At 44.7% G+C, this 11,694-nt stretch overlaps 1 protein-coding gene across 2 annotated transcripts in view; it reads right to left on the reverse strand.

Annotated features, from left to right (window-relative positions):
• The window catches only part of JMJD1C (jumonji domain containing 1C), a 168,382-nt gene extending 160,210 nt beyond the window's left edge, over positions 1-8,172 (reverse strand). For both annotated transcript variants that reach the window (XR_011142260.1, XM_068950822.1), the window contains exon 1: positions 8,005-8,172. Coding sequence is in view for 1 of the 2 variants with exons in the window: in XM_068950822.1 (XP_068806923.1) it covers positions 8,005-8,160 (156 nt within the window). In the remaining variant the exon portion in view is untranslated. The remainder of the gene's footprint in view (positions 1-8,004) is intronic.
• Positions 8,173-11,694: the final 3,522 nt, after the last annotated feature.

The following is an 11,694-nucleotide window of genomic DNA, read 5'->3' on the forward strand; positions in this document are numbered from 1 at the left end:
TTTCCCCTCAAACAGTTTTATTTCGTATCTATTCTTCCAAAATTTGCCTTTGCAAGTAGGTTCAGCATCAACAGACACTGAATGATCATATTACAGGTTATTCTGAACATATTATGTCCTTATTAAAAGGAAAGAAGAATTTATTCATACTGAGTGAATACATGCTTTTAATGGTTTAGAATACATCTAAAAGTTACAGTGACTGCAATTCATCGAAGGATATTTAAGCTAGTTTTAAACAGCTTCATTCAGGCCGTGGTCCCACAGACATTTCTCTTGGAAATGGTGCCAGCTTAAGCTGAGTGCCCTCAGCCATTTGCCTCTGATCCCTTACCACCTCCTTAGCCTCAGTACAACTGCTTGAAGTGCCATATGGTGAAATGATCAGGAAACTGTTCAGGGTTAAAAAATTAAGCCAGCAGTGCCACCAAGAGAAATGTCTGTGGAACCACAGTCTCCAAAACTTCTAAAGTTGATGCCATGGTAGAGTGAAGCTAAAGGCCTTGCTGTTTACCCTGCATTTTGTGTGCCCACAAAGCTCTGCACAGAGTACACGAACTAGTTCAAAGCCCGCTTCTGTGTGTTAACATCAGAGGCAACTCCTCCCTCATAAGTAAGTCTCTCCATTCCAGTTAATGAAAAACAGTAACAGCTGTTTAAAGTAAAATATTTTATGAAATCAATAAAAATATTTTTAGAAAATGGCTAGAAAGCAAAACACAGCAAAACCTCCAAGGTTCTTCTGGTTCCCCTGCTCTCATTCTACCGTATTAAGTAAAAGCATCACATGGGAATAGCACAAATCAACCAGAGAGAATTGTTTTCTGAATACCTCAATACGATTAAGCAACATAGTATTAGTTTACCCATGAATGAAAGCATCTCGAGAAGAGTTGGAATATTAACTCTTTTTCCACTGGCTTCAAAGAATTGGCTGATTATGTGTGCCCATGAAAAGTAGGCCTTAGTCCCTACCTACCATGGCTAGGAGGGGACTCATTCCTAGGGCAACCCTGAAAGCCTGATACAAAGCTAAGCTCCAAGAAATTCTCTCTCAGGTATGGCGCTCTACATTATAGGGGATGAACAGGTAATAGCATGTCATAACGGTATGTCTCTCCTAAGAGAACAGCCTCGTTGCCAACATCCAGTAAATTTTTAAATGATTACTACCAGCTTTCCTCCAGAAAAAGCAGAAGCAGCTCACTGAGCCCCACAGGAAGGGAAAGCTTGATCCAAGCAGAGCTTAAAGATCACCAACGAAATCTAACATCTCTACAGTTTACTGAGAGTAGGATCAGAAGAAAGTTGAGCTTAGTTTTGGACAAATTTTAGAAGTACCACTTTCTCCTCCTAATATTCAATATGACACAGAAGAACAGTTCCACTATTCTCAAATAGAAGGCTCTGACATCTTGGCATCTGCACCAAAAGAACGGCTTCTTATAAAATTGCTAGGCATTTTGAAAAACGCTTTAACATGTTGATGGCCCAGCTTTTGAGAGACAAACTGCCACAGATTCACATGAAGTTCTAGGACGAGAAAGACCTGATGTAACATGAACGTGGACTAATACGTTGTTTGCACGTGCAGCATATAAAAGGCAAGAGTGAATGCTTTTTTGATTAAAAATACCTGATACACCTTTCTAAATGCTTAGCAAAGGGTTTAAATAAATGATGAAACCTTCCATTTTCCATTTACCACTGAGTATTTTGACATGTGTGTAGCAAATTAATCAAATTGATTAATCCCTAGCCCAGGATACAGAAATTCTGTTTGTACTCTTGATATTCAAATAAACCTTTCCTCACAATCCCCTAGCGTATTTATGTTTTGATATACACGTTCAGGTTTCTATCTGTACAAAAGCAAAGAGAAGAGAAAGGCACAAGTATACAGCATTGAATCCTTGCAGTCAATTTCATAGGAATACTCCTGTGTTTGACCTTTTTGTCAAATTACTGGGAAAAAATACTCTTTTTTTTAAAACAGTAACTGAACTAACTCTGGAGGACAGATGAGGTGATGTTAACAGACACAGGATGACAGGCTCAATCTTATTAGAAACACAGAAAGGAAATAGGAAGTTTTCTTTACCACTGAGCCAAGAAGAAATCATCCAGCTGACACGCACTAAAACTTAAAAGATTCTTGTTGGCTTCGATACTGATACAAAACAGTATAAACAACTGAAAATTGCCTAAATCCCTGTTGCTTTTTGAGTTTCCCCCACTCCTTTCAAATCAACTTCAACACACACACACAAAATGTATCTCACAACATTAGCCCTTGTTTGGATCCCAAGGGAGCAGCGATGTGCTAAACACTGGCATGTTTAGTATTATCTCCAAAAGCTGGAGTAAATAATAAGATGGGCTTCTCATCAGCAACTTGCTCTTCATCTTTAATCCAGATGCTGCTAGAGAAATATATAGTATTTTTAAGTTCCACTAACCACCACCAAGTTATGTGCAACTAGTTTAAAGTATATTTCATTATTTACTTTAGAAAACGGTTATATTGAAGAATTTTCCGTGTTTTTGAGTTTATCTTAAGGCTAATAAGTAAGAGCTGCTGGGCACGTAATTCTAAAATAAGGAATGAATGAAGAGTTTCATTTTTAAATAAGTTAGCTCGAATGCATTTTAAAAATTTAACACAGTTAATTTCTCCTTAAATACTAGCTTAGTGAAAGGAACATACAGGATAACACCCAAAATATTGCACTAAAATCAATATATGGCAGAAAGCAATGTAACATACAGAAGTGCCATTCTGCGACAGCGGAATAAGGCTATATTGCATTCAGGAAGTTTCAGGAGGGAGAAAGTAGGGAGATTAGATCAAATTCAGGCCATAAAAAATCTGGGTGAAGAACTGGTCCATACTCAGTGGAAGCAAATTTAACTTCGTCTTTCAGTGAGAAACTCTCAGCATATGGAGTACTTCTCTAAAATATTTTATTTTCAAATTATCTGTAATTATTTCAAATTATTTTCATGCTGGCTGTAACTGTGTACCAATAAGTTTCCATTGCTTTGTAAATTTATATTTTACTGTTAGGTGATGGCAAATCCAGTTAACACACACACATGATGTCTACTGTTATTCTCTTCAAATTATTTTAATAGGATATGGTGAACTTTAAATAATTCTTTTTTTGTCCAAAGATAGAATACATTAATGATTTTGGTAATGTTACTGTTTTAGTATACTTTCCCCTAGTACAGCTTATCCATTTTACTGTAAATAAAAATGAAACAACTTCTTAAAACTATCACTAGCATTCTGAATGTACCTCCTTCATAAAAGCCTATTTAACACATTGTGATTTATTGCCATAATATATTTCCCCACGCACAATTACTAAATGTTACATCTGCCTATCATAAGACATTTAAGACTCTCAGAGTACTCAGTTCTTGATTTTGTCATCCAACTCTGCCATAACGACATGACAGCAAAATTCACACATTAATAAAAGTATACTTGATTACAAATCACTGCAACTTATAAATATACTTTCTATTAAGAGTTGCACATTACTTTTCTAAAGCCCAATTTCTATTTTCTCTCTCATGTAGACAAAATACACAACACAATATATCACTATATTCAATATACGGCAGGAAAATTGTAAAAACATTACAGAACACAGAAGTAATTCCAGTAAGCTAAATAAGTAAAAAAAAAAAAAAAAAATCCAGCAGACATCCAATAGATAAGAATCCCAGTAAATAATCGCTTTTTAGCATGATATAGGAAAGAGACATCCTTTCGCTCTGCCATCACCATGTACAATCTTGGCAATAGTGATTAAACAGGCATTTTGCAAATTGTGGCCCAGAAAGCAATTGTTATGGGACAGCAGAGACCAGGGAGATCATATGGTGTCGACTCCATCTCTTTCCTCCTGGCTGTTTCTTTAGATGCCCAGACTTATCACTGCAATCAGAGCAGCACACAGGCTTTTCTAGACAGTTAGCAATAAGGAGAAAGAGAGTTCCCAGCTACCTCTAATAATACCCACTGTTAATTAAGGAGAAAGGAGGTTATAAATTCTCTCAACGACTAGCGAAACAAACAGAACAAATCAGCTAAGTTGCTTGCATTTCTATCTGTAAATAAATGCTGTTTATGCAATAGGAATGCTCAAGATTGAGAGACCAAGAGGTCTAACTACAAGTTGTGACTCAGACCATAGAAGTCATCCAGAAAACTCCTGGATTCAATTGTATACAGTTATACCTGTATAGCAAGTGTTATTAAATGTCTCTAAACATTGCATCATGAATTAGTAGGAGACAAGGGTTCCAAACTCTGGCAAGAAGGATCTGCATGTACCGCAAGAGCAACATACCTTCCAGAAGGCCAACAGTACATGCAACAGTGCCAATTATTCTCACCATATTCCCTACCAGCGATACATTAACAGCAAAGCAGAAGGTAGCAAAATTTCCATGAAGCAGTGGAAGAAAAGACACTTCAATAATTTTCTTTCTCTGTAAGATGGGTTTTTTTTGTTTTTTTGTTTTTTTTAAAACAAGAGACTACTTTTTAGCTACATTACAATCATGAAAATATAAGGAAATGGACTTAGTTATTTAACATATTGTCAGGCGGTAGGAGAGACCTAATATTATCAAGGTGATGATATGGGATATCAGAGTTCTTTACCACTGAACATTTTAAAACATCACTATTATTTTTCCATTTCATCTCCTTATGCGGATGGTAATTTCAACTATGAAAAAATTAAAGAATTTAGTTAGGAAGATACAATCATGAAACAAAGTAGTGTATCAAAACGGGAACGTTTGTTTGCCTGCTTCTCAGAGGAGAGCACGTAGCCTAGCATTCCACGGCTGAAGTTTCTGATTCAAGAGGTGTTCCGTTTACAGCAGGACTAACAGAGATTGGTTTCCTATGGATTTGCTCCTACAAATAGAGCTTGGTTTCCTACGGATTTGCTCTGTCAAGCCCTTGGGTCAGCTGTCATTAATTACATCAGCTGCCTCCAAGCTTGCCCACATCTCCCTGAGATCCTTTACCTCATAAAATTCTCAAGTTGTCCCTATTTTCCCAATTCCAAACCCTCACACTTATCCTCATACTTCTGCTAACTCTCAGCTCCTTCTCATGCCCTTAAACCCACTTTCACAATACCATCAGCTCCATCACTTACCCATGTTGATACAGGGCTAAGCAAGAGGCAGCATATGCTATATCTGATTTGAAGCTATGTACATGCTGGATGGCCAGCTGGAAATGGCCTCTTAGCTTTCAGGAGGGGCACACAAAATGCATGACCTCCTTCCCTTTATGGCTTTTTTGGGGGGGGGGGGGTGGAGGGAGAGGGAGTGGCCCTCCCCTCTCCTCAGATGTCAACTCACAGACTTGGGGGAGGTAATTTTCTTCAGACCTCTCCCCACTCTTAAGCTGTCTGAAACTGCCTGAGGGGTTCACACTTATTAAGGGAGAAAAGACACAAAGGCAACGTAAATGATATTTCCTTGCAAAGCCAGGATTAAAAGGTAAGTTGGCTCCATATGGGTGCAACGAATTTTGAAAATGCCTGTTGATGACCTCTTCTCTTCTACAGCGGTGGGCATCTTCCCTTTCTGCAAAGTCCATCCCCTACACAGGGACCAGGAATACACAAAATTGACAAAAAGTCAATTTCAACATTTTTACGTTGCACCCTGTGGGCATCAATGAAACTGTTAAAAAGCATTACAATTTCACTCTGCTGATAAGTAACAGAAGGGTCTGGAGTTATTCATGAGGATAACCACCTGAAAACCAAAGCTGTGCAAGGATGAAAAGAACACTCACTCCATCTGTGATAGTATATGTGGAACCAGGACCAACAAAAAAGCTGTTGTCCTTCACTGCAGGGGGGTGGGGGGAAACATACAGAAGAGGACACTCATATCAGCTACCAACTAATGAGATGTTAAGGTTCGCTGCAAATGCAAAAGAGTCTAACCCATAGAAACTACCTGTTGTTAACATAAACTTCATTGTTTCTTCCCCTACCCACTCCCTTTGTTATTTACACTTGTTCCTGCCTTGGGGACAGAGAACAGGTAACATGAAAACCATATATAGCTCACAGAGAGGACAATGATGCTCCAGTAGTTAAGATACCAGTCTGGAACTCACTAGACCTAGAAAACACTTCCAAAACCTTCACAGGCTTCCTGCACTCTCAAGTCACTAGGAGAATATGTACACAGCATAATGCAGTGATGGGTAGCTAGCTCAAATACCAGAAGGAATATAGCCATGTTAGCACTGCACTGGATCCAGGCTAAATATTTGCTTCTCCACTGGTTTATATCTATCTCAATGACGCTCCACTGTAACACATTGACATACCCTTAGTCATGCTGTCTCAGGACCCCATCCATAAAACAGAGAAAATAATTTGTCTTTAGATCACTAAGAATTGTAACGGGAGAGAACCTGAAGAGCACTTGGATACTAAAGTAACAAGAAAGGCAAGTACTTACAATAGGCAGCATACATAACACAAAAGCATACTTAACACAAAAGATACAACCCCTGAAGAGCCTCGTTTTAGCACCTTTCCTCTTTTATGTCAGTTCAGCCCCTAGAGTTTATAAGTTATGGCTCTAACTAGCAAATGTTAGTAAACATCTCCCTAAACGTTACTCAGTGTTTTCATAATACTGTAGACAGAATCCACAACACCACCCTGTAAGAATAACACTTGAAATAGATTTTAAAAATATTCTAGACTATTCTCATATATGACCAAAGGCTGAAAACGCAGACGATTTCAGTACAGAAGGGCATGAAGAGCACCCTGCTCAAACTATGCCTGGACAATGAAAAACTACGATACAGTAACAAAGTACTGTTTCAAGGGTCACGTGTGTTCTGTTTCTAAAATAAAACTTAAAGCCTGGGATGTACAAAAGCAGGAGTTTTCAGATTAATTTTGCCAATCATAGTTTTTGCACCATCGCGAGCAATCAACGATCTCTAAAATCACATAATCGCTTGCTTGACGATTCTGTAAAAAAGACTACATTGCACTGGGAACGCGGCTGAAATGCGGATCACTCCACCTCACCAGCAGCAGTGTGGAAAGCCCTGGGCACTCCAGTGATTCTTTTCCAGCCTACGTAATGCAGATTTGCATAGTCGTGATATTTTTCAATGTGATTTCAAAAGCAACAAATAACATAAAAACATGGAACGAGACAATCACAGCAGGAGCGTAACGCCCATTCGGCCACAGAATTTACAAATCAAATAACGACGAAGTCTAGCGAGCACAATAAAACTCCATTTTACAGATTATGTATTCAAAGCACTAACCCAAGGAAATCCTGGTCGTGTCCCCCCTCCCCAGCGAGAACGCGCCTGGACACAACAGCATATATCCTGGCTCATTCGCCAGCCTCCGCGCGCATTCCTACACCCCTTAGGAAAACAGTGACAGCAGACATAAAAGGGAAAGAAACAATGACATTCTTTTAATAATTTTCACCGTCACGTCAAGTACGGCTGACCCCGGCAGCTCATGCTGAACAACGGCAGCTCCCACACTCCGCGGAAACGCGCATATTTACCCGCAGCGCACAACGCGTCGGGCAGCTCCGCGGAAGAGCGGCACTGCCGCGCTCGCCCACCGCCGCGGCCGTTGGGCGACCGTTACGCGGCCGTTGGGCGACCGTTACGCGGCGGCCGCCGCGCGGGCAGCGAGCGCGCGCCGGCCGGGCCCCGCGGCCACCCTGGGGGGCCGGGGGTGGGGGAGGGAAGGGGGACACCGGCACCGCCCCGCCGCCGGCACCTCCGCGCTAACCGGGAGGGGAATTTAGGGGCAGAGGGAGGGGGACGGCGGCCGCTGCCCGCCCGGCGCCCCGCGGGCGGGAAGGAGGCGAAAGGCTGTGTCATCCCCCGCCGCCGCCGCCGCAGCCCCCGCCTCAGCGCGGGACGGGGGGCGCCGCCGCCGCGGGGGCTCTTACCGCCAGGTCGGGGCTGTGCGAGTCCCGCTGGGACACGGCGCGGATGACCCCGGCCCGCCAGCGCCCGCTCTCCGGCGGCTCCTCGCTGCCGCCGCCGCCGACGCACAGGAACCGCTTCCCCACCAGCTCCGGCCGCGTCTCCACCGCCACCGCCATGGCCGCCGCCGCCGCCGCGCAGGCACCGCACCGCCGCCGAGCCCGCGCCTCTACGGGCCGCCCATGGCGGCAGCGCAGCGCAGCGGGGCGGGGGGGAGGCGCGCGGCTCTTCGCCTGGGCGGCGGGCCGGGCCGGGCCGGGGCCGAGCCGCGCCGCGCCGGGCGGGCGGGCGCCGCGGGCAGCTCCGCCGCGGCGAGCAGGCTGACACAAACAGCGAGGGGCGGGCGGGGGGCGGAGGGGGGGGGGCGCGCGCTCGCTGGCGCGCTCACCGCCGCGCTGCGGCCCCGACCACTCCGCCCACGCAGCCCGCTGCCATGGCGACCGGCACCACGCGCCGTCTCCCTCCGCCGGGCCGCGCGCGCGGAGGGGCCTCGCGCGCGCCAAAGAGTCCGGCCGCCGCGCGGGACGGCAGCGGGGCGGGGCCGTAGGTCCCCCCCCCTCCCCTCCCCTCACACACACACCGGGGGCGGCCGGCGCGGGGGCGCCCACGGGGAAGGGGGGGGTTGGCCCCGGCGCGGCCCCACGCGCGGCGCGGCCGTTTGGCACCTGCGGCGGGCTCCCCGCCGGCGCCGGAGAGCGGCGCGCTCGCGAGAAGCCGGCTGACGAGGCCGGAGCAGCGACCCGAGCGCGGCAGCTCTGCGCCGCTTCGGGGGCGAGAGGGGTCATCTAGCAGCCCGCCTCGGCCTGAGGCTGCGGCTGACCCCCCCCCCCCCCCCCGGCACGGTCTTGCAGGAGGAGCAGGAATTACCCAGCGACAGAGCCGTTACTCACGAGGGGTACGGAAAGCAGCCGGAAGCACAGCTAAATAAGTATTAATCGCATCAAAACTCTTTACAGTTTTATTAGATTCCCTCTCGTTTAGCCAAAGCGTAATTTGAGATTATCGCTGAATTATATACACTTAAATAGATTACGTTAGCGCGTAGCAAACCATGAAATACATCCAGAAAGCTGTCACCTGATTCCAACAGACCAAACATGCAGATTTATCAGGGAGTACTAAAATATTAAGAATCACATATCTTTAATTTGTTCCAAAAATGTGTTGATTTTACCAGAGTTATGTTCTAACACAGATTGGAATTTACTACCAAGATGAAAAGGCGATCGTTCAACACTGTATCACTCTGCGATTACCACCTGCTGACATATCCCTAAGGGTGAGTAACATCAAGGTTGAGGTGCGATTTCCTGCAGTCAGTGACCAGTTTCTCGATGCGGAGCGAGAAAGGCAGGACCCGCGCTCACGCCGCTCTGCCGTTGTCAGGACAGCCGCGGTCCGGCCACCCCACATCTCAGCTCGTCGCTCTTTTTCAAGCAGTTCTTCAGCTCTGAACAGCTTTCATTACCCATACGTGCTTTAGGAGCGTCAAAGCGACCACGCTGACATGAATCGTGCCAGTGACCCGTGTGCACACCTTCGCCACCGTCAGTAACGTCTTTTCTTGCCTGCTGTTCGCTCCTCATTTCTTTATTGCTTCCTCCTTTTCTACTCTTTCTTAGCTCTAGGAGAGAGCTCAATGCTCACAATAGGGATAAAACAACTCAAGAGTCCCCTGCTGCAACAGAGGATGAAGCAGCGATGCCGTGCCCTTCCCCAAGGTAGCGCGGAGACAGACCTAACCCGTGGGCAGTCCTGTGCTCCACCACACTTCCTCCGTGCTTGGCTGGAGACTTTCAGACAAAACCAAAGTGAAGGCGCAGGTTCCTGGGCACTAGTTTAAGGAACCATGACAAAAGGCAAAGATACTTCTGGACAAGATTATCAATATGCCACAGAACAAAATGACATCATTTTTTTCCTTAATTACAGGGCGTTGGTGCCTTGAGAAGCAGTAAAGGGCTCCACCAACCCAGTGAACCCAATCCTAGCACAGTTGCAGGTTTGGCAGCAAACACAGTGACTGATCAACTCAGTTATCGAGATTTAAAGGAAGAGGAAAAACGTTCGGCCATCCCGACCAAGAAAAAAACCCAACAGTGACACTATGTGTGACTTGTTGGATCAATCCTTCTTCACGCAAATCCCACATCAAACCACTATGAACCACCTGAGCCTCACACAAAAGAGTCAACTTTGTCCTGCCACAAAGGGACAAGGACAGAAAGGTGGGAGGAAACAAGACTCCATTTTCTATCCCTTCAAGCAATAGAAAACCGATTTTCATAACTTCTCAAATCACAGCATCTTCCATCTTTTGCTATAATTGGAAAAATATTGATGGTGCTGCTTACTTCTTCAACAAATGGCTTCTATGGTTAATGCCTTCCACTTCGGTTGGGCGTTTTATCACCCCAAAAAGGCTGTCATGCATATACTGCATTAACGGTATCCTTTAAATGGCACAGAGTAGGTAACTTATTTTTTCCTAAATATTTTCAGTCCTGCTTCCCTGAAAGTATACACAGCAGTCGGTTACAAAATTAAGATCTTTACTGAGAGCGATTTCTAACTTCCAAGCTGAAGCCTGTGCTGGCAGTAATTGCACCTTCCACATACGGAAAATACTACATTTGGAAATTGTTATTTCCACTTTGAAGTTGAGAAAATTGAGGGAGGAAGGCAGAGTGACTTGTCACAGGGCACTCTTAAGCAGAATGAACATTGAACCAGCTCTCCCTAAAAATCTATGCTATAAACTTTTACATCTGTTTTACCTTTCTTTGGAAGACAGTAAACATCAGTTTTCTTTGAATTCCTAATTTCTCAGAAGCTTGGAAAGTCACATTTAATGTTTCCCAGGGCTCAGCCTCAGAAAATTAAGATTCTATAATTAATAACTTGGATCATTTGGTTTAAAAGTTTCCCAGCTTGAAAATTCATAGCCAGGAGAAAACCTAGTTTTCTCAAAGAGTCATTTTTACCACAAAATTAACTTTTTATTTCCAATTACCTTAAATTATCCTCTATATAGAGTCTAAGGGCTTTTTTTTTTTTTTTTAATACAGCCTACCAAAAGTGTCTGCCTTGAAAACAAAATTAATTGAGCAGTGAGGCAGCCCTTGAGCACTGAATAAGACACAGGTTTGGTTGAAAAATATGATTATTTAATTAAAGACAGCCACTTAATGCAGGTGCAAAGGCTGTAGAATTAGCCTTGTGCATTCAACATTAATTGTGTACTTTTCTGCCTGTGATTCTGTGCTTTTTCTCCACTTGTTCCTCTGTTGTCTTGTTATATGTAAACTGCAAGTTTTCTAGGGCAGGGACTGTTTTTTTGTTCCTCTTGCCCTGTGCCCGTACCATGCCGCGGCAAAACCCAATCTTGCACCGCGGCATCCCCTTGGAGCACAGCTGATGCTGCTGCATGTTATCACAATGCAGACGAGCCATAACAAAATAACTCCAGTTCCAGCATAGCATCGCAGGGAGTGTTGGGAGTCAGGGGATTATATTCCTAGCTCTACTACTAACATCTTGCCTGGTGATTTATTACTTATGTCACTGACTACCTACTGCTACTTGGTGCCTGTCGGAGCGGCCGTAGCCCCCTTCCTGATCTTTGCTCGGGAGCCGCAAGGGCCGGCTGCTCC

This window comes from Struthio camelus, chromosome 7 (assembly GCF_040807025.1).
Source record: "Struthio camelus isolate bStrCam1 chromosome 7, bStrCam1.hap1, whole genome shotgun sequence".
NCBI lineage: Eukaryota > Metazoa > Chordata > Aves > Struthioniformes > Struthionidae > Struthio > Struthio camelus.